The sequence below is a fragment of the Schistocerca cancellata genome, chromosome 12, assembly GCF_023864275.1.
Source record: "Schistocerca cancellata isolate TAMUIC-IGC-003103 chromosome 12, iqSchCanc2.1, whole genome shotgun sequence".
NCBI lineage: Eukaryota > Metazoa > Arthropoda > Insecta > Orthoptera > Acrididae > Schistocerca > Schistocerca cancellata.
Window position 1 is genome coordinate 62,639,926 of NC_064637.1, and position 22,855 is coordinate 62,662,780.

Here is a 22,855-nt window from a genome sequence, read left to right on the forward strand (position 1 = left end):
CATACATCGTACCGAGAAAGTGTGTGATGACTGTTAGTGGTGAAACACTTTGGCAAATGAGGAAACTGGAAAATACAAAGTGTATCAGAAAAATTTGGTGAATCATCATCGTCTTTCTCTTGTGCATTTGTTCTGCATTGGCGTAGGGTTGGCACAGTTGTTAACCCTTTAACTGCAACAGACGTGCCCCCTGCATTCTGTGCTGAGGGTGGCTTTTGTTATGGTTGTACTGCTTGCCAAATTCTGGTGCCTGTGATGAGAGGTGGCACTCTATCTGATATGAAGTACTTATCATTTGATTTTCTTGAAAAATATTAGGTGGAAAGAATTTGATTTTCGCACATCTTACAGTTCGATATCTTCACTCGATAAAGGACTGAATTTGCTTTCATTATTCATCATAGTTACTGTACTGTATCAGATTAAATAAAACATTGCACGAAATTTTAAAGGTTTTTCAGAGGTGAAAATGCATTGCACAAAGTTTGAGTTTGGCTGATTTTATCTCATACATTGCAGTTAATGTAATGTAGATTAGATATCGATATTTTACTGAAAATTGAGAGCAGAACGATATCTCACTTCATTCTCGAGCTATCTCCTTCAAAATACTCCCCTCCACAATTGATACACCACTCCCAACGCTGTTTCCACTTCCAGAAGCAGTCTTGGTATGCCTCTTGGAGCTATACAAGAACATAAGGTAAGTCTTTCCGCTCCCGGGATTGGAATGACTCCTTACCCTCTCCCTTAAAACCCACATCCTTTCGTCTTTCCCTCTCCTTCCCTCTTTCCTGATGAAGCAACCGTGGGTTGCGAAAGCTTGAATTTTGTGTGTGTGTTTGTGTTTGTTTGTGTGTCTATCAACATACCAACGCTTTTGTTTGGTAATTTACATCATCTTTGTTTTTAAACTATGTTCTTTGTTCTTTAAGTCTGAAATTTTCAAACTTTAATGAGGAAAATCAAATTAAGCTGAAAAAATGCTATATAATGGAGCAATTTCATTTTGTAGTCTTCAAAAAGAGTATATTGCAACAAAACACAGATCTCCAGGCTTCTTGATCCTTATCTTTTATGATGATGTCCTCACTGCCTGTGTGACCAGTCTGTGCTTTTCAATATTCCTGACCTAATCTATATTTTGGTTTTGGTGATATTTGTTTTATGAGTGTTGGATGGTGGTCTGAAGCATATTTCTTGGTCTAACATTTTGTTTTCCAGTGCTTGTTTGAGCTAGTAAATAAACCCTGACAATGTCTCCAGCACTGGAAGATTAAACTTTAGACAGAGAAAGATTGACCCCAGTGGTACTCAGTGCAAAAAAAAACCATGAATAAATTTTAAAGTGTCACAAATAAAAAACTGAAAAAAAACATGTATTAATGTGAACTGTGTTGTGATTTTCTCTTCTTTGATTTCTAATGTTTAAGAATGGATTTATAAGGAATGGTGTAAATCTATATCCACTATCACCTAATAAATATTTATCTTGAATCCTTCTTGGTTCAAATAACATTCTAATTTGTGAGTTGTCACAAATGAAACTAAACTGTCATGAACCAACACTGGCCAGTGAGCTGCTATGGTTCTAACTATAGGGTAGCATAACAAACTGTCTGCCCAAATATGGAGAATTATGATTTTCTATTGCAAAACATTTTCGCATTATGATCACCAGGTGACTAAGTAGGTATATGAGTACTGTCAATAGCTCCTATTACTCCAGGTAAGATACTAATCATGTAGAAGTCCAGAATAACTGAACAAACTTCATCACCTTCCAGGAATTTCACATATAGGGGTCTCAGCAATTTGGTTGTTTCTGATACCACATTGATGCATCAACATGTAGTTGATTTAGGTCTTCTATTACCATTTGAAAAGATCCAGTAGCATAGAAATGCAGAGTTGCAAGCAGCTGCTGTTTTAGAGTTAGAGGATACTCTTGACTATTTTCATTTGTTCCAGGAGTTTGTCATTCATTATGTAGGAATGGTCATTGCACTCAGAAATTACTCATTCAGGCCATAGATTTTCTAGCCGATCTATGTACAATAACTGTGCATCAAAATTATGTCCCATCTTCACAGCTAAAAGTCATGAACTGCAATAAAGTATCTAAATTACCTTCATAACAGCTCCTTAATATTCCAAATACAGTGGACCTATCTTATTTAAATGAAACTTCAAATGGTTTGAAGATCCAAAATCGGCACATCAGTTTTGATCATCATAACATTTAACAGACATCGATAAAATGAAAAATAGAAAATTAGACAATTGTTAAAAGATTGGGTAGTCATCAAATTCATAAAAGAAGCTTGGAGAAACGGGGGATGAAACTACTTAGTGACAAATTCACTTGACGTTTAAGTTCTCTAACGAGTACTGTGTTCATACTTTCACAGTTATTTCTGCATGAAGGAAAAGTGAAGGTGAGAATAGTGACAAATGGGAATCCGGCAGCACTTCTGGACAATTACGATGAGCGCTTCGATGATGGACAGTGGCACTTTGTCATCCTGACTGTTGCACCTAACCTACTCGTGCTGTCAATTGATGGCAGACCTATGAAGACAGTGAGATTAATAGCCATGACCACAGGATCATCATATTATGTCGCAGGTTGGTATTGCTAGAGGTTCGTACTGTTAACGTTAGGAAGTAAAGGTGTACAAGTATTTTTTTGAAACAAGTGAAATGTGGACAGTAATCTGTACATGCAGGAAGAGAGCAGAAGTTTTTGAAATGTGTTGCTACCTACAGGAAAATGATGAAGATTAAGTGGGTGGATGAAATAACTAATGAAGAGTTAATGAATCAATCGAATGAAACTATTGGGTGGGTGCTTAAGTTGTAATATTTTTACATAAGTTTAATAAATACAGCAGATACATGTAACAGAGACTTCAGTCATCAATAATATATTCTCCTTCACTATTTACAACAATCTGCCAACACTGGAGTAGGTTTTCTGTTCCGCGACTGTAGAAATCATGTTTTGAGATAAAGACCTCGTCTAACTATGTTCGGAGTGTATATTCATCCAGAAAGGAAGTACCGTGAAAGTTGTTCAGCAGAGAGCAGAAAAGGTGAAAATTTGAGGGTGCAAAATCAAGTGAATAAGGTGGTTGCAGAACGACTTCCCAACCCAACTCGTGTATTGTGTTTTTTGTCAGTCTAATGGAATGCAGGCATGCATTTTCGAGATGTAGCATTAGTTCACATTGTCTGCCCATAGCTCATTTGCTACCGATGTATGACGCATGTTCAGAAGGGAAGTACTGTTTTGGGGAAAAAAAAAAACTCATAAAACATTTCAAACCAAAATTTATTTTTACAAGAAAGAACTTATCTTAAACTATTTTTCTATGTAGTTGCTGCCATTGTTCAGACATTAATTATAGCAGGAAACTATTTTCTATGCCACCTTCATAGAAATATGCCGCCAGTGAAGGCAGTCACTCTTGAACATGATTTTTTGTGTTGTCATCACTGTCAAAGCACCTTCTTCCAAAGCCACGCTTAAATTTCAAGAATATGTCGTAGTCAGAAGACGTGAGATTGGGGCAGTACAGCATGGAATGCTCAGTCAAGGCATTGCGTTGTAACATCGTACACATGTGCCCCGTCATGCTGATATCACTCAAAACCTTATTCAGAAAATCAGGTGCAAGCAGTTCAATCACCCATCATACAGCCTCGATTCCACACCTTCTGACTATCACTTGTTCCTGAATTTTGAAGTGTGATTTTGAAGTAAGTCGCTTTGACAGAAATGACAATGCAAAAATCGATGTTCAGGAGCGGCTGTCTTCATTTATGGCATATTTATATAAAAAGGGCATAGAAAATTTGGTTTCCCACTATGACAAATGTCTGAATAATGGTGGCATTTATATAGGAAAATAGTTTAGAAAGTGGTCTTTCTGCGAAAAGTAAATCTTGGTTTGAAAAAAAGCATTTACAAGATTATTTTTATAAAACAGTACTTATCTTCCAGGGAACCCTTGTGGTGAAAGTTATCTGCTATTTTTATTGTCTCTTTTCCTAATTTAATTCCTTAAAGACACCGTCCATTCTACATATATTCTTCCAAGTTTCGCTGCAGTTGACTCTTTGACAAGTTTGTTCTCGCAGTTTTTTTTTTTTCCATTTTCAAGTGATACTTCAATAATGGTACAATGTTTTGTAATATTATACACAAAAAGTATATTGCTTACATCTGTGTTAGTAGTTGTTTGTCTTGCAATGTACACCACAATATAGGAAGTGTGATCGAAAAGAAATGGGAACTTTTAATTTCACAGCCTTTATACATCTTGATTTTCAATTTTTTAAATCTTATTGGTACACATATTCCTAATGTATGTTTGCACTTTCCGCTGTTTTGAATATTTAGTTTATTGTTGACAATCAAAAACGTTGTGTTCTTCAGTGCTTGGCGAATTTTTGCCTTTGGAAAAGATGGATCAAAGAATTTGCATTAAGTTTTGCTTGAAAAATGGAATAAAGTGCAGCACCACTTTCGAAATGTTGACTATGGCTTTTGGTGAATCAGCTATGAGTATGACAAGAGTCTACGAGCAGTATAAATGTTTCAGAGAGGGTCAGGGGGATATTGAAAATGACAGCCACCCTGGACGCACTAGCACATCAATTACTGACGACATTGTGGAAGGAGTAAAGAAAATGTTTCTGGAAAACTGCCGAACCACCATTAAAGAGGTTGCTAATGATGTTGCCATGTCCTTTGCCTCATGTCAAGCAGTTTCTTCAGATGTTTTGGGCATGAAACAAGTAGCAGCAAAGTTTGGTTGAATTTCAGCCAAAACCGACATCACATAGACATCTCTAAGGAATGGCTGTATGAAGTTGACACCGGTCAAGAATGTCTAAACAATGTTATAAGAGGTGATGAAACGTGGGTATACTTGTATGATGTTGAAACAAAGGCCCAGTTGTCCCAGTGGAAACTGTCTGAAGGACCAAGATGGAAAAAAATTTGACAAGTTCGAGCACACATGAATGTTCTCCATACTGTTTGCTTCAATTACAGTGGGTTCTCCATCATGAGTTCCTGCCTTATGGTCACATAGCCAGTAAGGAAAACTACCTGGGAGTTATGCACTGTTGGCATGAAGCAATTCAAAGAAAACGACTAGTATTGTGACAACACCACAAGTGGAAATTCCATCACAGTAATGCTCTCAGTCACACCCCAATGATTAGTTGTGATTTTTTTCCAAAAAAACAGAATTGTTTTGTTGTCCTAGCCGCTGTATTCGATGGACGTGGCCCCTGCAAGTTCTTTCTATTCCCGACGCTGAAGGCAACCATGACTGGACAACATTTTGCCACCAGTGATGAGATAAAAAGAGAACTGCTGAAGGAGCTAAACACCTTAACAAAAAATGAGTTTCAGAAGTGCTTGGCAGATTGTAAAAAGTGTAGCCACGTGTGTATTATATCTGAGAGGGAGTACTTTGAAGGGGACGAGGTAGATGTTGATGAATAAATAAAGATTCTGTAAGAAAAACAAAAATTCTCATTAGTATTTGATCATACCTAGTATTATGCAACAGGAGTAATGGCCTGTGTTTTTGTAAATAGTTGTTAAGTTGGTTTCAGTATAGGATAATATAAAAGTATATGGCTTACGGTTGTATTAGTAGTGGTTTGCTTTGCATCTCATATGTTACAACATGTATTACAATACTTGATCCTGGAATGTTTTTTGCTTATCTGTCAATTTTTTGCTTTTGGTAATTTCTGTATGTGATGATGTTTATAATAGCATGTACATAGGTTAGACGGCATTCTCCAGTGATGCTCTAAATTTTATGTGCAGAAAATCAGTGATAATAGGTGTATTACAAAGATTGTGTGACTATATTTTTTTTAGTTTCTGGTACAAAGATATTTGTTGAACATTATGTTATCATTTCTCTTTTAGGATATCAGTAAAATCGTCTTGACACTTTTGTATGTTTTAGTTTCATTTGCTCATTAAGAACTTCATACGCATTTAGTTCTTCTGGGATACTTATTGTTATGTCCTTTTGAGTACCTTATGCTAAATTCTTACTATTTCCCCCCACCGTTTGTAGGTGCATGTAAAATGTAGATTGATTGCTCTCACTGCCCTAGGTGTATTCTTTGTGCCTTATTCTGAAATTTCTTCCTTTGCCATCTCTGACAGAAGTGCAGTCTCACTGACAATTCTCATGTGATTGATTTATTTCCCTCAAACTTAGTCCCTTTCCAGATTTCACTTTGGTTTCCGTTATTTCTGGGTCAGCGTAGGGACTGGACATCATATATGAGTAGAGTTTTGACATATGCAGTATATGGACTGGATAATATCTCTCTCTCTCTCTCTCTCTCTCTCTCTCTCTGCGCCCCCCCCCCCCCCCCCCTATCACCTTCCTCAACTAATGCTTTTCCCTCAGATTCATTGGCTCCTGTAACTTCTGACTAGTTTCCGTACACGTAGGTGATTATCTTTGACTGTATCATTTTATCTTCAGAACTTTTCAGTAATTTCGCTTTTAATTTGACACAAAAAATATTTTTTTTCTACCTGGCGTAAAAATGCAAGTAAGTTGCGAAATGGACAGTTGAGGAAATTTTGCATTGAAAGGATCATGTTCATTACTAAATTAAATTGTATTAAGTTAGCAGTATTAAGTTAGCACAAGATATACTCCTAGAACACAAATATTTTGTTTTGATTCTGCTTGAACATATAACTGTGTGGTGTACATGTGTGTATCATGTTATTTGCATGTGATGAGGGACTTGAATTACCATTCTTGAACACATTTTGTTAGCTTGGGCTGAATGAAAACTGATGTCTTTTTGTATGTCTGCATTTAGGTGGAGTGACTGGGACTCCAGGTTTTGTTGGCTGCATGCGTTTGATTAGTGTGGATGGAAATTACAAGCCACCAAAGGACTGGACGCCAGATGTGAGTAGAGTTTTGAAATTTGTTTTGAAATTTTGAAAGCTGAATGCTTGTTGAACATTACTGTGTTGTACTATGTATAATAAAATCCCAATTTAACAAACCCAATCTTAAGGAAATCCTACTTTTAAAGAATATTTCCATTACTGGTGAAACTGGCATAAGAAGAGTGGCGAAATTCCCATAAGAACAATGTTATTCTTCCCCACTTTGAGGGAGCGCTACTTTTAAAAAAGCCTGCTGTTATGGAATAAGCACAGAATGTTCTGACAATTAAAATCCAGTTTTTGTGCAATTCCTGACACGTCTGAGTGACTTTGACTTTTCATTTTCTCATAGGTCTTACTTTGTGTGATGATGCATTAAATGATAATCAATTGTTTCACTCGACACTTACATAGATTGTAGTTTTTTGGATTAGTTATTCAGGTTCCCTTGTAGCGATACTGGAAAGCGTGTTGAACAATTCCAAAATCAGTATCTGCCCTGCGTAATATGTGACGTAGGTCACTTGATCTGATGTTGTAGTCACGGAGTGTACAAATGTGAGATGTATAGTTGTTTGGTTATTGAAGTAAAAGAGTCATCAGTTTTACTTTTGTGGAGTTATAGCATGAAAATGTAGAAAGGTTACAATTCAGGAAAAGCTGATCTTCCTCAATGTCGAAGACAATCGTAAGATAAAATTTTCCAACATGGTGAAGAAGCACTGTTTCGTACCATCTATGTTATGAAAAATACTTAAAAAAAAAAAAAAAAAGGAAGTGTTCTTCAATTCTGAAGCTCCTCTGGATCCAACAGAAACATCATTTGTATGTCTACAGGGTTGGCGAGAAGTCCCCGTATCCACAGGTATCAAGTGAGGAGATGCTGTGTGTTGCTGCAACCATATGCATTCTGTGAAGCCCCTTTCCATGAGCTGAGGTATTGGCTGTGTTTGTAATGTGTAAATAATTTGCGCCATTCACAGTTCCTTAAAAAAAAGTACGATCCAAGTAGATTTGATGTCCTCACTGTCCATGTCCATATGTGAGGCAGATTCCATTCTAAATCAACTGCGTAATGAGGATTCTCTTACAGGGGTACAGGGACTTCTCACCCTCTCTGTGCATTCAGTGTTGTTGTAAATATTATTTAAAGTGGGCTCAAAAAATCAGAAGTAGCAACATTCTTATAAGCAGAAACATGCTGCAAGAGAAGCCTCATAAAATTGCCTTGAGATTGGCGTTTAAAATTTCGGTGCACCCAACAGTTGGTTGGATTATCTCATAAATCATCATAATGTGTTGTTCAGGGAGTAAGCGGAGAAAATGTGGCTGTGGATGTAGAAAGTGTTAAGTCCTGCAAAAACCTATTCCTATCAGGGAAAAAATGCCACGGGGATAAAAAGGTGAAGAAAAACTGATTGCACTATTGTGTGTACACAATGACGGAAGTGAAAATTTGGCTCCACGAATAAAATGCAAATTTACTTGTATTAAATTGGTGCATAAATCCGTAATATTTTTTTTGTAAGTGTAATAAACACAACAGGCACTCATAACATAGTCTGTAGTCATCAGTAATCTATTCTCCTTCACTATTTACATCAGTCTGCCAACGCTGGGGTAACTTTTCGATTCTGTGACTGTTTTGTGGCAAAGAACTTGTCAAGCCATGTTCTCAGGAGTTTCCTTGAAGATGATTTGATAGAGTGCGGACAAGATAAAAATATGAGGCTGCGAGATAGGAGAATAACGTGGGTACAGAATGACTTTCTAATTCAACTCCCGTATACTGTCTTTTGTCAGTCAAGCAGAATATGCATTCTTGTTGTTATCAAGTAGCAAAACTTTGTAGTCTTCCTGATTGTTGTTTATTCTTGGATTACCTCTGCAAGATGTCTTGAGTTGTCAACAATAAATGTCCGCCGTGCTGGGTGCACTCAGGGAAGCAATTTGTAGTACACTACACTGTCGCTGTTGCACCAGATTTGTAACATTACCGTTTGTGGATGTGCTCAGGTCTTTGTACAGAGAGTTGCTGCATTGTTTGGGCTCAGCCATCCTCTCCTTTTCCTTGTTTAGCATAAAGACACCATTTTTCATCACCAGTAATGATACGTGATATGAGTGGTTGGCGTGGTTCAAGAGCCAGTTGATGAAGAGGAAGAAGAGATGCACTCATGGCCAACCACCGATTTTTGTGATTTTGACTTACAGCATGCTGTACCCATACACCTGATCTTGGAACTTTCCACATTGCACGCAAATGTTGCGCAATGGTGAATTGATCACAGTTCATAACATTTGCCAGTTCTCGAGTACATTAAAATGTGTCATTGTGGATTGATGTGTTTAAACGATCTTCTAGAACATGGAGAGTCACTGATGTCAAAATGATCATCCTTAAAATGATAAACCATTTTCTTACCATGCTCTGTCCAATGGCATTATCCTCATATGTGGTACTAGTATTTCTGGCAGTCTCTGCCACTCTCACACCTCTGTTAAACTCAAACAGAAAAATATGTCAGAAATGTTCAGATTTCTCCACTTGGCAATCCATTTTCTAGCATTCGCAGCTCCACTCACTATCTTCAAATAATAAAATGACAATATGTAACACAAATAGCAACAATGAACCACAAATAAAAAGGGCAATCAAAAAATAAACCCATAGCAACTGGAATACCAACATGCAAAACAAAAACCTCTAAGAAACTACCTAATACTAATGAGTACAACAGTAGTGCCTGGATGAGGTCAGAAATCTTTGAGATTTCTCAGGTGTTTTGATACCAAGATGGGTGCAGCATTATTGATCAATGCCCTGTGCATCTCGAGGAAATATCCCTTCAGGGAAATGTAAATGTGTTACTTCCTCTGAACAGCACAAGTCTTTGGGAGAATCTGGACCTGGGCATAATACACTCTGTTAAACCTGGATATGGATTAGCAGTTGTGCAAAAGCCTTTTCATTCTTTACAAGGAAGGAAGTGGTGAGAATGAGCTGCTTCTTTCTTTCTTTATTTATTTATATATATATATATATATATATTTAAAAAGAAAGATGATGAGACTTACCAAACAAAAGCGCTGGCAGGTCGATAGACACACAAACAAACACACAAAATTCAAGCTTTCGCAACAAACTGTTGCCTCATCAGGAAAGAGGGAAGGAGAGGGAAAGACAAAAGGATATGGGTTTTAAGGGAGAGGGTAAGGAGTCATTCCAATCCCGGGAGCGGAAAGACTTACCTTAGGGGGAAAAAAGGACAGGTATACACTCGCACACACACACATATCCATCAGCATATACACAGACACAAGCAGACATTTGTAAAGGCAAAGAGTTTATATATATATATATATATTTTTTTTTTTTTTTGAAAAGTCATTCTCCAAAACAGAAGTGATGTCTGACATTTCCCGAGGAAGGGTTATAGACCCTCTGCTGTTCCTAATCTATGTAAATGATTTAGGAGAAAATTTGAGCAGCCCTCTTACATTCTTTGTAGATGATGCTCTCATGTACTATCTGGTAAAATCATCAGAATATTAATACTAATTGCAATATTATTTAGACAAGATATCTGTATGGCGGGAAAATTGGCAATTGACTCTGAATACTGAAAAGTGAGATATTATCCATATGAGTACTAAAAGAAATCTATTAAATTTCAGTTACACAGTAAATCACACAAATCTCAAGACTGTCAATTCAACTAAATACCTAGGAATTACTAAATACCTAGGAATTACCCCATGAACCATGGACCTTGCCGTTGGTGGGGAGGCTTGCGTGCCTCAGCGATACAGATAGCCGTACCGTAGGTACAACCACAACGGAGGGGTATCTGTTGAGAGGCCAGACAAACGTGTGGTTCCTGAAGAGGGGCAGCAGCCTTTTCAGTAGTTGCAAGGGCAACAGTCTGGATGATTGACTGATCTGGCCTTGTAACAATAACCAAAACGGCCTTGCTGTGCTGGTACTGCGAACGGCTGAAAGCAAGGGGAAACTACGGCCGTAATTTTTCCCGAGGGCATGCAGCTTTACTGTAGTAGCATGGAGAGCTGCATCAAACCAGTCTCAGGACTGAAGACCACAACAACAACAACAACAACAACACTTAAGTAGGTACTATCACGTCGATAAGAGGGCTGTTCAATAAAGAATGATCTAGTCATAATTTCTCGCTCTAAAATTTAATCTTATGATATTCTGGTAGCTTAATGCGTAGCGGTTTCATTGTTGGGACTCCTGGTTCCCGCCTGTGAGAGGCAGGCAGGGTCAGGCATGTTCAGTATCGCATACCACTGCAATGGAGGTAACACATGAGGAACAATATGTGACTTTGAAATTCTGCTTTCATCTCAACAAATTTCCAGCTGAGGCCTATACAATGTTACAGGAAGCCTAAGGAGAGCCTGTACTTCCCTACAGCACAGCTCGAAGGTGGTTTAAAATGTTTAAAGAGGGGAGACAATCAATTTCATAGGAAGTTGGACCCGATGCTCCAGTTACTGTTCTTATGGAAGAAAACATCAACACTGCTGCTGTCATTGTGAGAGAGGATCGATGAATTACCTTAAGATCACTTTTGAAATACTGAACATTTCATTGGGTGCCATCCACACGTGAGTGACAGAAAAATTACACACAACATGTGTTTGTGCACGATGGGTTCCAAGACTGTCAATTCCCGAACAAAAGGACATTCGCGTGCAGGTCTGCATGCAGTTAAAGTTGATGTTAGAGGAAGATCTGGAGTTTCTTTCAAAAGTAATTACTGCTGATGAAACTTTGCTACGTCATTTTGATCCTGAGAGCAAACAGCAAATCTCAGTGTGGAAATATGCTTCATCACCAACCCCCAAAAAAGCAAAAATGGTTGCTTCCACTGGGAAAGTTATGGTCATCTCATTCTTTGGTATTCATGGAATGGTTTATCAGCATGTTGTACCTGCACACACATCAGTAACTGGACAATACTACAGGTATGTCTTGAAAACATTGTAAGTCCATATCAGGCGCAAAAGACTACATTTCCATGAAGCAGGCTGGATGCTGCACCACAATAATGCGTGGCTGCATATTGCCAGTGTTGTTGCTGAATATCTTGCAGAAATCATCGTGAAGTGCATCCCACACCCTCCCTATTGTGGGGAAGGTGAACTAGAGATTACATTTGGTTGAAGGAACACTTAGAAGATGTAACTTATCCACTAAAGAGACTGCCCACACTGCACCTGTCCACCTTCTGTTAAGAATATTGCTGTGTCATACGTGATCCATACCAGGTAAGATTGACGGACGACATTGACAACTACAATGAAGGGCAGCTTCTTTTATATCACAGAGTAGGGGAAAGAGTGTCATGGATATGATACTGAAGTTGGGACGACAATCATTAAAACAAAGGCATTTTTTGTTGCGGCAATATCTTTTCATGACATTTCAATCACCAGCTTTTTCATCCAAATGCAAAAATGTTTTGTTGACGCTATCTATGGAGGAAGAAATGATCATCGTAATAAAATGACAGGTATCAGAGCTTCACAGAAAGTTTTGGTTGTTAATTTTTCCTGCACCCTGTTAGATAGTGGGACAGTAGAGAAGTGGTGTGAAAGCAGTTCAGTGAACCTGCTGCCAGACACTTAAGTGTGAATTGCAGAATTGTTACGTAGATGTTTTTGCTGGTTGAGATTCTGTAACACAACAGCTTGTGTTAAATTGTGTAATAAAGACTGACTGTAGTACATCAGTTGCTGTTGAAGAGAACATTGTCCCAGAAGAAGAAAGTAATAGAATCACTAATCGAACAATGGAAAATCCAGGATGGAATGTAACAATATTGTGAGAAGGAAATGAGTAGAATCACTGATATTTCTTTAATATCCACTCCATAAACACAGTTTTACTGTAATTCTAACTAATACCAATCACTTTATAGCACCAGATGTTAGTAATTTTGTAGTTAAATAGCCCTTATATTAACTAAACATGCTTGAATTATTATTTTGTGTCACTCCTGTGTACACATGCAAAACCCCTAATTAAGATAAAACCCTGTTTATGGAGAATATATTTGGGCCTTGAGAGATTCATTAAATGGGGGTCTTACTATATTACATTTTATTAGAAATGAACTGAAATAGTTGACAAGCAAAGGAGTTTTCTAGAGAGAGAGCAGAGCTTCATCCTTATATCAGCCTCACTCGATCATAGCACAGCTTGTCCTTTCGACAAAAATACTCTGTGAACTTTTGATGCAGACCAACAGATTCTACATTCTCACACTTCCAGAAAGCATTTGACACTGCAGACTGTTAACAAAGGTCAAAGCACAGGGAATAAATTTCAGATATCTGACTGGTTTAAAGACTTTTTGAGTGATAGAATGCAATATATTACTGTAGATGAGACGAGCGTTTGTCAGAGACAAGAGTGCCCTCAGGAATACATTTACTTACTAAGCACAGTGTTGGTCAGACCAAAAACTTTGAAGCTTACTTGTATAGAAATGTATTCCTGGTTTTAATTTAGTCTCGTTGGATTTTTGCAGGAGTATTGCTGTCCTGGTGAGGTGGTGCATGAAGGTTGCCAAATGATTGATCGTTGCAATCCAAATCCCTGTGAACATGCGGGTGCCTGCCGCCAGAACTCCCACGAGTTCTTTTGTGACTGTACTGGAACAGGTTATTCTGGAGCTGTTTGCCACACATGTAAGTCCAGTGACAAAAAGTTACTTTTCTTTTTTTAAATTTTAAGTGTGGACAAACACAAGAGCAGGCATTGTCTGCAGGGAGAGCAAATGTTAAAACTATTTTGGAAACAGCCACAAGTCGCATTTGTTATTTTTTATTTACTGATTTCACTCTTAAAATGAGCAAGAGCATTGTCAGAATATACACTGTAAAAGATAGGAACTGAGCAGCACAAAAAACTTACATTGACATTACATAAGGTAATATTCTATTTATAGTATGGTGACTTAATGTTTGAAGTTGGCTGACAACGCTAAAGAGTAATCTGGCTCTACTATAGTTCTTAAACTTATGTTTAAAGTATAGTTATAATTGATGACCTTGACAATGCTAAAGAATAAATTGACTGTACAACACTACCTGTAACGTCCGTTTCATAGTGTATCCAAAGATAATTATATGTGTATGTGTGTTCGTGTGTGTGGACAGCTCAGATCTTTACATGTCTGCTTATCCTTCAAAATACATCTGTAATAATTACAATGTGTTTCAAAATATATTATAAAAATCAAAGTCCGCAGGTCGTGGTCTCGCGGTAGCGTTCTCGCTTCCCGAGCACGGGGTCCCGGGTTCGATTCCCGGCGGGGTCAGGGATTTTTCCTGCCTCGAGATGACTGGGTGTTGTTGTGTCATCTTCATCATCATCATTCATCCCCATTATGGTCGGAGGAAGGCAATGGCAAACCACCTCCACTAGGACCTTGCCTAGTAAGGCGGCGCGGGTCTCCCGCGTCGCTCCCCTATGCTCTGTAAAGGAGTATGGGACTCATCATCATCATCATCATCATCATCATCATCATCATCATCATCATCATCATCATCATCATCATAATATTATAAAAAAGGCATATTAAAAATGTCTGTACAAACATGCATTCAAAATTACTGTTCCTAAATATTAAATGAACAAACTGAATGTAATTTCTGTAGGTTCTTCTAGTTATTTGATGACATATTACCTCAAATATTTCTATAAATGCATATTTGTGAAGACATTTTAATATGTATTTTTCATCATATATTTTGAAAGATGCTGTAATTTTTACAGGTGCATTTTGAAATTTTAGCAGATATGTGCAGATATGAGATGTCTTTCTGTAAATTATCTTTGGCTACACTATACCATGGATGTTTAAAGTACTATTGTACAATCAGTTTCATCTTTGCCATTGCCAGTGCCACCACTTACTACTGTACTTTAAATCTAAGTTTAAGTACTAAAGTACAGACAGTATAATCTTTATTGCTGTCAGCAAATTTTAAACGTAAGTCACCATATTGTAAATAGAATGTGTATGTACCTTATGTAATGTCAATGTAAGTTTTCTGTGTTCTCAATTTGTATCTTTTACAGTATATATTCTGATGATGCTCTTGCTAATTTTAAGAGCAAAACTGGCAAATAAAAAGTACTAAGTGTGACTTGTGGCTGGTTTCAAAAACTTGCATCATGTTGTCTTTTAATTTAGAGTCCATTGTTCAGTTTTTATCACACATATAGCAAATGAGTCCACTCATAATACTGCTTTACTTCCTAGCAATATATTGCAGAACAAGTGCCCACCTTATGTAGATTCTTTTCCTATAGGCTCCCACATATTGCCTGTGCTGATGAATTCCTTTCCACAACATGTTTAAATTGCTGATCTCAAGTGTAATGCCGTGCAATTCATGGAGATGAGGACATTGCCATTCAAATTTTGTAGTTTTTGATGATGTAGCTGAGCTACTCAAAAAGTGTTTAAGAAGATAATGAAGAGGATAGTGCTGCTTACTATTTAATGGAGATGCTGAGTTGCAGAAAGGCACAACAAATAGACTGTCAGAAAGTTAGCGTTCGGCCAACAAGGTCTTTGTTGAAAATAGACAACATACACACGCCTGCGCACACAATCGCAAGTCACACACACATGACCACAGTCTCCAACATCTGGAATTGGATGGCAAGCAGAGAGGCAACTGGGTGGGGGTAAGGAGGAGAGATGGATGGGGAGGGATAGCAGAGTAGGGTTAGGGATATTAAAGTGCTCTTGGGAGCATGCAGGGGTGATATGGAGTATAGGGCCGCTAGGTGCAGTTGGGAGGTTAGACTGTGTGGGGGGGGAGGGGGGGGCAGCGGAAAAGAAGATAAGTAAAAAGAGAGGATGCATTGGTGGAATAGAGGGCTGTGTAGTGCTGGAATGGGAACAGGGAAGGGACTAGATGGTTAAGAAAAACGACTGTCAAAGATTGAGGCCAGTAGGATTACGGGAACACAAGATATATTGCAGGGAGAGTTCCCACCTGCACAGTTCAGAAAAGCTGGTGCTGGTGGGAAGGATCCAGATAGCACAGGCTGTGAAGCAGTTATGTAAATGATGTCCTTCATGTTGGCTGGCATACTCAGCAACATGGGACACATGTTGTTTGTGACTGGACTGGAGTAGGTTGTGGTGAGAGCATGCATAGGACAGGTCTTGTATCTAGCTCTGTTACAGGGATAATAGCCATGAGGCAAGGGGTTGGGAGCAGGGACTGTGTAGGGATGGATGAGGATATTGTGTAGGTTCGGTGGGCAGCGGAATGCCACTGTGGGAGCGGTGGGAAGGATAGTGGGTTAGATGGATGTAGTTGAAACCCTGGTGGAGAATGTAATTCAGCTGGGTCGTACTGAATCGCGAGGGGAATGCTCCTCTATGGCCAGACGGTGGGCCTTCATTATGTGTTGGGTGACTGGAAAGATCTGTTTCTGTACAAGATTGGGAGGGTAATTACAATCTGTAAAGGCCTCAATAGACCCTCTTCATATTCAGAGAGGGCCTGCCCTTCACTACAGGTGCGATGGCCATGGGTGACTGGGCTGTATGAAAAGGAGTTCTTGGTATGGAATGGGAAGCAGCTCTTAAAGTGGAGTTATTACTTGTGGTTGGCAGATGTGATATGGATAGAGGTTCTGATTTAGTCATCTTTGAGGTGGAGGTCAACATTGAGGAAGGTGGCCCGATAGGCTGAGTAGGACCAAGCAAAGTGAATGATGGAGATGATGTTGAGGTTCTGGAGGAATGTGGATAGGGTGCCTTCACACTCAATCCGGATCACTAAGATGTCATCAATGACTCTGAATCAGGTGATGGGGTTTGGGATTCTCAGTGTTTATGAAGGATTCCTCCAAATGGCCCACGAGTAGGTTGGCATAGGATTGTGCCCATAGTTGTACCCCAGATTTGTTTGTAAGTAATTCCTTAAAAGGACTAGTAGTTGTGGGTGAGGATATAGTTGATCATGGTGACTAGGAAGGAGATGGTCGGTTTGGAATTTGTCACACGATGTGAAAAATACTGTTCATTAGTGCTAAGACCATGGGCATTAGGGATGTTAGTGTAAAGGGAAGTGTCATCAATAGTGATGAGGACACTACGTGGTAAGGGAACGGGAACTGTGGAGAGTCGGAGGAAATGGTTGGTATCTTTTATATAGTAGGGTAGATTGCAGGTAATAGGCTGAAGGTGTTGGTCTATGAGAGCAGAGCTCCTCTCAGTAGTGGCACAGTAACTCACGACAAAGGGGTATCCTAGGTTGTTGGGTTTATGGACTTTAGGAAGCACGCACGCGGTGTGAGTGCAGGGAGCATTAGGGGTGAGGAGAGAGATGGGCTCTGGGGACGGGTTCTGGGATGGGCTTAAGGGTTTGAGGAGAGACTGGAGATCCTGCTGGATTTCTGGAATGGGGTCACTGTGGGTCAGTTTGTAGGTGCATGAATTTGACAGCTGGTGGAGTCCTTCTGCCATGTAATCCACGTGGTTCAAAAGAGTAGTGGTGGTGCCTTTGTCAGCAGGTAGGATTATAAGATTGGGATCAATTTTTAGATGGTGGATTAAGGATCTTTCTGCAGATGTAAGGTTATTGTGCATGTTGTGGGGTTGGGGAACGATGGTGAGGCAAGATTCGAGATTTAGAATTTCTGAAAAGTGAACAAGAGGTGATTTGAGGGCAGTGCGGGTGGATCACGATTGGATGGAGGAGTGAACTGAGTAAGGCAGGGCTCAACTTTGATCTTTGGTTGAGATTGATCGGGCTGTTGGTGATAAGTGTTTTCCCCCGTAGAGACTGTGAGAAAGAAAGAAGGTCTTTAACAAGTCCTGCATGATGGAACTTGGGAGTGGGGCAAAAGGTAAGGCCTGCGGGAAGGACTGATACTCTCATGGGGCTAAAGCTTTTGGAGGAAATGTTCACGACAGTGTTTCGGGTCTGTTTAGGCTCTGGATTCTGTGTGGTGCTGGGAGGGAGTTTTGGAGGGTGAGGTAAATGTAGAATGTCTACGACCATTGGGTTTGAAGCTTTGAGAGGACTTGGGGGCAGTTTGGAGGTTGTTCTGGAGGTGGTGGACATTGCTGGTGTAAGATGGGAGTAGGAAGTGAGCAGGTTGGAGAGATTTTTGAGGTGGCATTATGCGTGTTGTTCTAGTTCCTGGAGGGCAAAAGTTCAATGTTTGTTATGACATCAGGAATTTGGGATTGCATAGTTAGAGAATTTTACAGCTGGAGAGAAGGTATTACAAGAATGTTTGGGCCTAACTTATATGGTTTTGCAGGATTCTGTTGGTGAGGGTTAAGGTTTGGCAGAATGTGAACAGATGAATGTCATTGTGGAAAGAAGGGTGGCAGCTGGATATGGTAATTTGATGGAAGGCCATTTGGGAGATTCTATGAGTCAAGCAAACCCTCCCCCCTCTCCCCAGCCCCCCTCCCTCCCACACACACACACACACACACACACAGTGTGAAGTGACTTCATTGCAGATATGGTACACAGGAGTGTTTTAGCAATTGATATTCCACTAATGACAGCCATCCTCAGCACTTCTTATAACTTAACCACCAGTAATTAAAGCTAGATTGCAGGCCACTTCCTTTGTTGACAAATGGTTTCAATTTATGAGTGTTATGTTGTGATTAGGAACTATATACATTAACTAGACATGTTCCTGAGTTAACATTTTAGTCCCACACACAATGTGACTATTGTTGAAATTCATAGCAGGAAAATTGTTGGCCATCCTAGCATCACACAGCAATGGAACTCAACATATTTTGTGATAAATTATGAAAGGTGTTGGTTTCCATGTATTGTGAGCCATAAATCTGTTGGTAGTCACCCGCTATCCTCACATTTATGACATTATTGCTCAGGCCTCAGTGAAATGGTAGATTTAGGGGTATTTTGTATAAAAGAACGTAATTTTAATGTAATTTGTTCTCGTGTCATTTAAGGCTCATCAGCCAAATTGTGTCATGGCAGCACAATGTCACACAGTAACATTACAGTGTGGTAAAAGTTGAATATTGTCAAAATACTATTGGTCAGTCACATATCTTGCAAAAAGACATACAGATTGACATTGCAACTACATAACTATCTGAGCTTGTTTGCAGTGGAAGCAGTAACTGTAACCATTGACTGTGTGTTGTGACATTTGAGTGGTCAACAAGCACACAATAGAAAATCCAGGATGGAATGATAATAACAATAATAATAGGAATTAAGGTAGATTGCTAGTAACTGTATAAAGAAGTTGGACAAAAATATGGAAACACCAAAAACCCAACACATTACCAGGCCTAAGACAGTGTTGGAACACTGTTGGCATTCAAAGCAGCTACCAGTCATCTTGGAATGGATGAATACAGATCCTGTATGGTTTTCAAAGGACTGTATACCATTCTTCCTAGAAAATAGTAACAAGTTCAATTAACAATGATGGAGATGTTAGCAATTGTGCATCCTTTTCTCCAAAGTAGACCACAAAGGCTCTTAATACTAAGATCTGGTGACTGTGGTGGTAGGGGAGATGTGACAATTCATTCTTGCACTCACAAAACCAGTCTTTGGCTATGCGAGCTGTGTGAACGGGAACCTGCTTGTCTTTGAACACTGTGTCACTATTGGGGAATAAACATTGCACCATGGGATGGACATGATTGGCAACGACCATAGAATATCATGATATGTCTACCTGATCACTGAGCCCCCACCATGTTTCACTCTTGGGATGTAAACTCATCCAGAAATTGGAAACAGCATCCAATAAGACACGTCTGACCAAATTACGTTCTTCTAATACGCCATAGTCCAGCGTTTGTGGGTTTGACACCACATTTTCCTGTTGTTAGCATGTGCATATCTGAAGAGTGATTTTTAGATTCCAGCTTGTTAAGCAATTCCCTGTTTCTAGAGCTCCATTTGGGTTTTGGTGCTGACAGGGTTTGCAAGTGCAATATTCTGTTCTGCAGCGACTTTCACAGCTGTTGTCCTCTTATTTTTCATCACAATCCTCTTCAGTTATTGTCTGTCATAATCAAGTGCAACGAGCACTTTTATCCGTATTGCGGCTTAGTGGATAATCTTTTTGCTGCTTTCCCTGTACATCGTATAAATCCTCGAAATGGTACTTCTGAAAACATCGAACACTTAGCCTCCCTTGGTTGTGGGAGCACCCACTAAATCAGCACCGACAATTTTGCCACTTTCGAATTCCCTTAGCTCAGACATAATGCTCACAACTACACAAAACATTCTTCTGATCATAACTGATACATGCTGTGTATTGGGGTATTGCACAAGTGCCTTTTGTGCTCATATACAAAAACAGCAACTTTCAGATTTGGCTAGCATATGCTCAAGCGAGCATTTCTCGTGGTGTGTCCATATTTTTGCTAACCTGTGCAGAAGAGGTGTTGAGCAACAGACGGGCACATTTAGCAGTAGACTAAATTATCAGACAAAGCCCTTCTTCAGATTTAGACCTTATAATCGTACCTGCCAACAAAGGCTCCACCACTACCATTATGAACTGCACAGATTACCTGGCTAAGGTGCTCTGCCTGCTGTCAGACGTGTCTGCCTGCAAGTCCTGCCACAGTGACGTCATTCTTGAAATCCAGTATGATCTGTTCCTCCTCAAATCCTAGGTCCATCCCATAACCTCTCCTCTTGAGTCTCCCTCACTCCTCATCCCTACTGCTTCCCACACAGCTAACTTCTGCATGCTTCCTACAATCTTAAAACCAAGTACCTGTGACACACCATTCTGGTTGGGATATTGCAGATTCACTGATAGGATTTCTGCACTTGTGGAGCAACACCTGCAGCTTGTTACCCATAACCTATCCATGTATGTGAAAGACGCTAACCATTCCTGTACTAACTTTCCACAGTGCCTGTCCGCAGCTCGTGATCTCGCGGCCACGTTCTCGCTTACCGAGCACGGGGTCCCGGGTTCGATTCCCGGCAGGGTCAGAGATTTTCACCTGCCTCGAGATGACTGGGTATTTGTGTTGTCTTCATCATCATTCATGAAAGTGGTGTGATTGGACTGAGCAAAAGTTGGGAATTTGTATGGGCACTGATAACTGCGCAGTTGAGTGCCCCGCAAACCAATCATCATCATTCACAGTGCCTGTCCTTTTACCACTCAGTGCCCTGCTCGTCACTGTGAATGCCACCTCCATCTGTACTAACATCCCCATTGCCTGGGGCCGTGGCACCAGTGAACACTACCTTTCCTAATGCCGAAATTATGCCAAACATGCCATCCCCTTCCTGGTCACCATGACTGCCTATATCCTTTCCCACAATTTCTTCTCCTTTGAAGGTATCAGATACAAAGGAAACTGCAGTGCAACCACAGGCAACCACATGGCACTTTCCTGTATCGACCTTTTCGTGAACCATCTAGCAGAAACCGTTCTAGCCACCAAGAATCCTAAAATGCTCATGTGGTTCTGATTCGTTGATGACATTTTCATTACCTGGACCAACGGCGAAAACACTGTACTCGTTCAATAATGTCAACACCTTCTTCCCCATTTGTTTCTTCACCCGGTTCTCCTCAGTCCAACGAACCACATTCCTTGATGTTTACCTTCACCTCACAATTGGCCCGTTCACATCAAACCTACCGAACACCGACAATACTTCAATTCCGACAGCTGCCACTTATTCCACACCAAAAAGTCTCCGAATATTCTAATGGTCTCACCGAGTCTTTACACGCGTAAATTATTCTCCACACTTCAGCATGGCAATTCATGTGCAACATTCGGTCTGTTCTTTTATATAGATAACAGACTAAATGAAAATAGCAAAAAAAAAAAAATAATCCAGAAACAAATCTAGGCCTAGTCTCACCAGTCACCTACAATAGCTCATCCCCACTAATTGGGTACAAAGAAGTGTCTTCCTCATGACAGCATCACCTAGGATTGGAGCAGTCGAGTAGTGTTCTCTACCACGGTTTTGACTATCTCTTGTTACTTCGTTTTGAGAAATATTGACCCCACCAGTCCCACAGTGGTATTTCGCTGCCCACTCGACATATGCAATGGCCTTGTCTGTCCCTACTGCACCCCTGCTCCTAACCCCCTTGTGCCATGGCTCATACACCTGTAAGAGACCTAGATTCAAGAACTGTTCTGTACATCCTCCCGCTACCACCTAGTACAGTCCTATCACAGGCATTTTCTACCTCATCAGAGGCAGGGCCAGCTAGAAAAGCAGCCATGTGGTTTAACAACTTAGCTGCAACCACTAACAAGCTGTGTGTTCCCACAAACGGCTACCAACAAACTGTTTCAGAAAGACAATTGAAGCACCCACTTGCTGAGTGTGCTGCCAAACACTATGTACTTGACTTCAATAACTGCTTCATAGTTTGTGTCATGTGGATTCTTCCCCATGATATCAGCTTTTCTGCAATTCCTCAACCTTATATAGCCCCTGTCCATCACCTGCCTCTATTCCCATCCCTGTTCCCACTCTGGCCTCACGCACGTCTTCTTTCCCCTTCTCCTCCCTCCCAGCACAGCCTTCCTATGCTGCGCCTTACAACCCACAATCCTATTGCTCCGACGTCCCTGCACACTTCCACACACAGCACTAATATCTTCCCCCCTTCCCCCTGCTGTCCTCCCCCCTTCCTCGCCCCACTCTTCTGTACCACCACTATCCACCCCAGCAGAGAAAAACCAAGCACTGGTCTGTCCTTGGTATCTGTAGACAGTGATGGAAGTTGCGATTCAGGAAGGACCCATATCTTGCACAGCAGTTCACTCTAATTAATTACTGGAAAGCGTAGTGGCAGACAGTAGCAGAAGATAT

At 40.1% G+C, this 22,855-nt stretch overlaps 1 protein-coding gene across 4 annotated transcripts in view; it reads left to right on the forward strand.

Annotated features, from left to right (window-relative positions):
• The window catches only part of LOC126109764 (neurexin-4), a 167,191-nt gene that overhangs the window by 75,318 nt on the left and 69,018 nt on the right, over positions 1-22,855 (forward strand). For all 4 annotated transcript variants that reach the window (XM_049914817.1, XM_049914819.1, XM_049914816.1 and 1 more), the window contains exons 9-11: positions 2,412-2,628; positions 6,883-6,974; positions 13,519-13,678. In XM_049914817.1, coding sequence (XP_049770774.1) covers positions 2,412-2,628; positions 6,883-6,974; positions 13,519-13,678 — 469 coding nt within the window. The remainder of the gene's footprint in view (positions 1-2,411; positions 2,629-6,882; positions 6,975-13,518; positions 13,679-22,855) is intronic.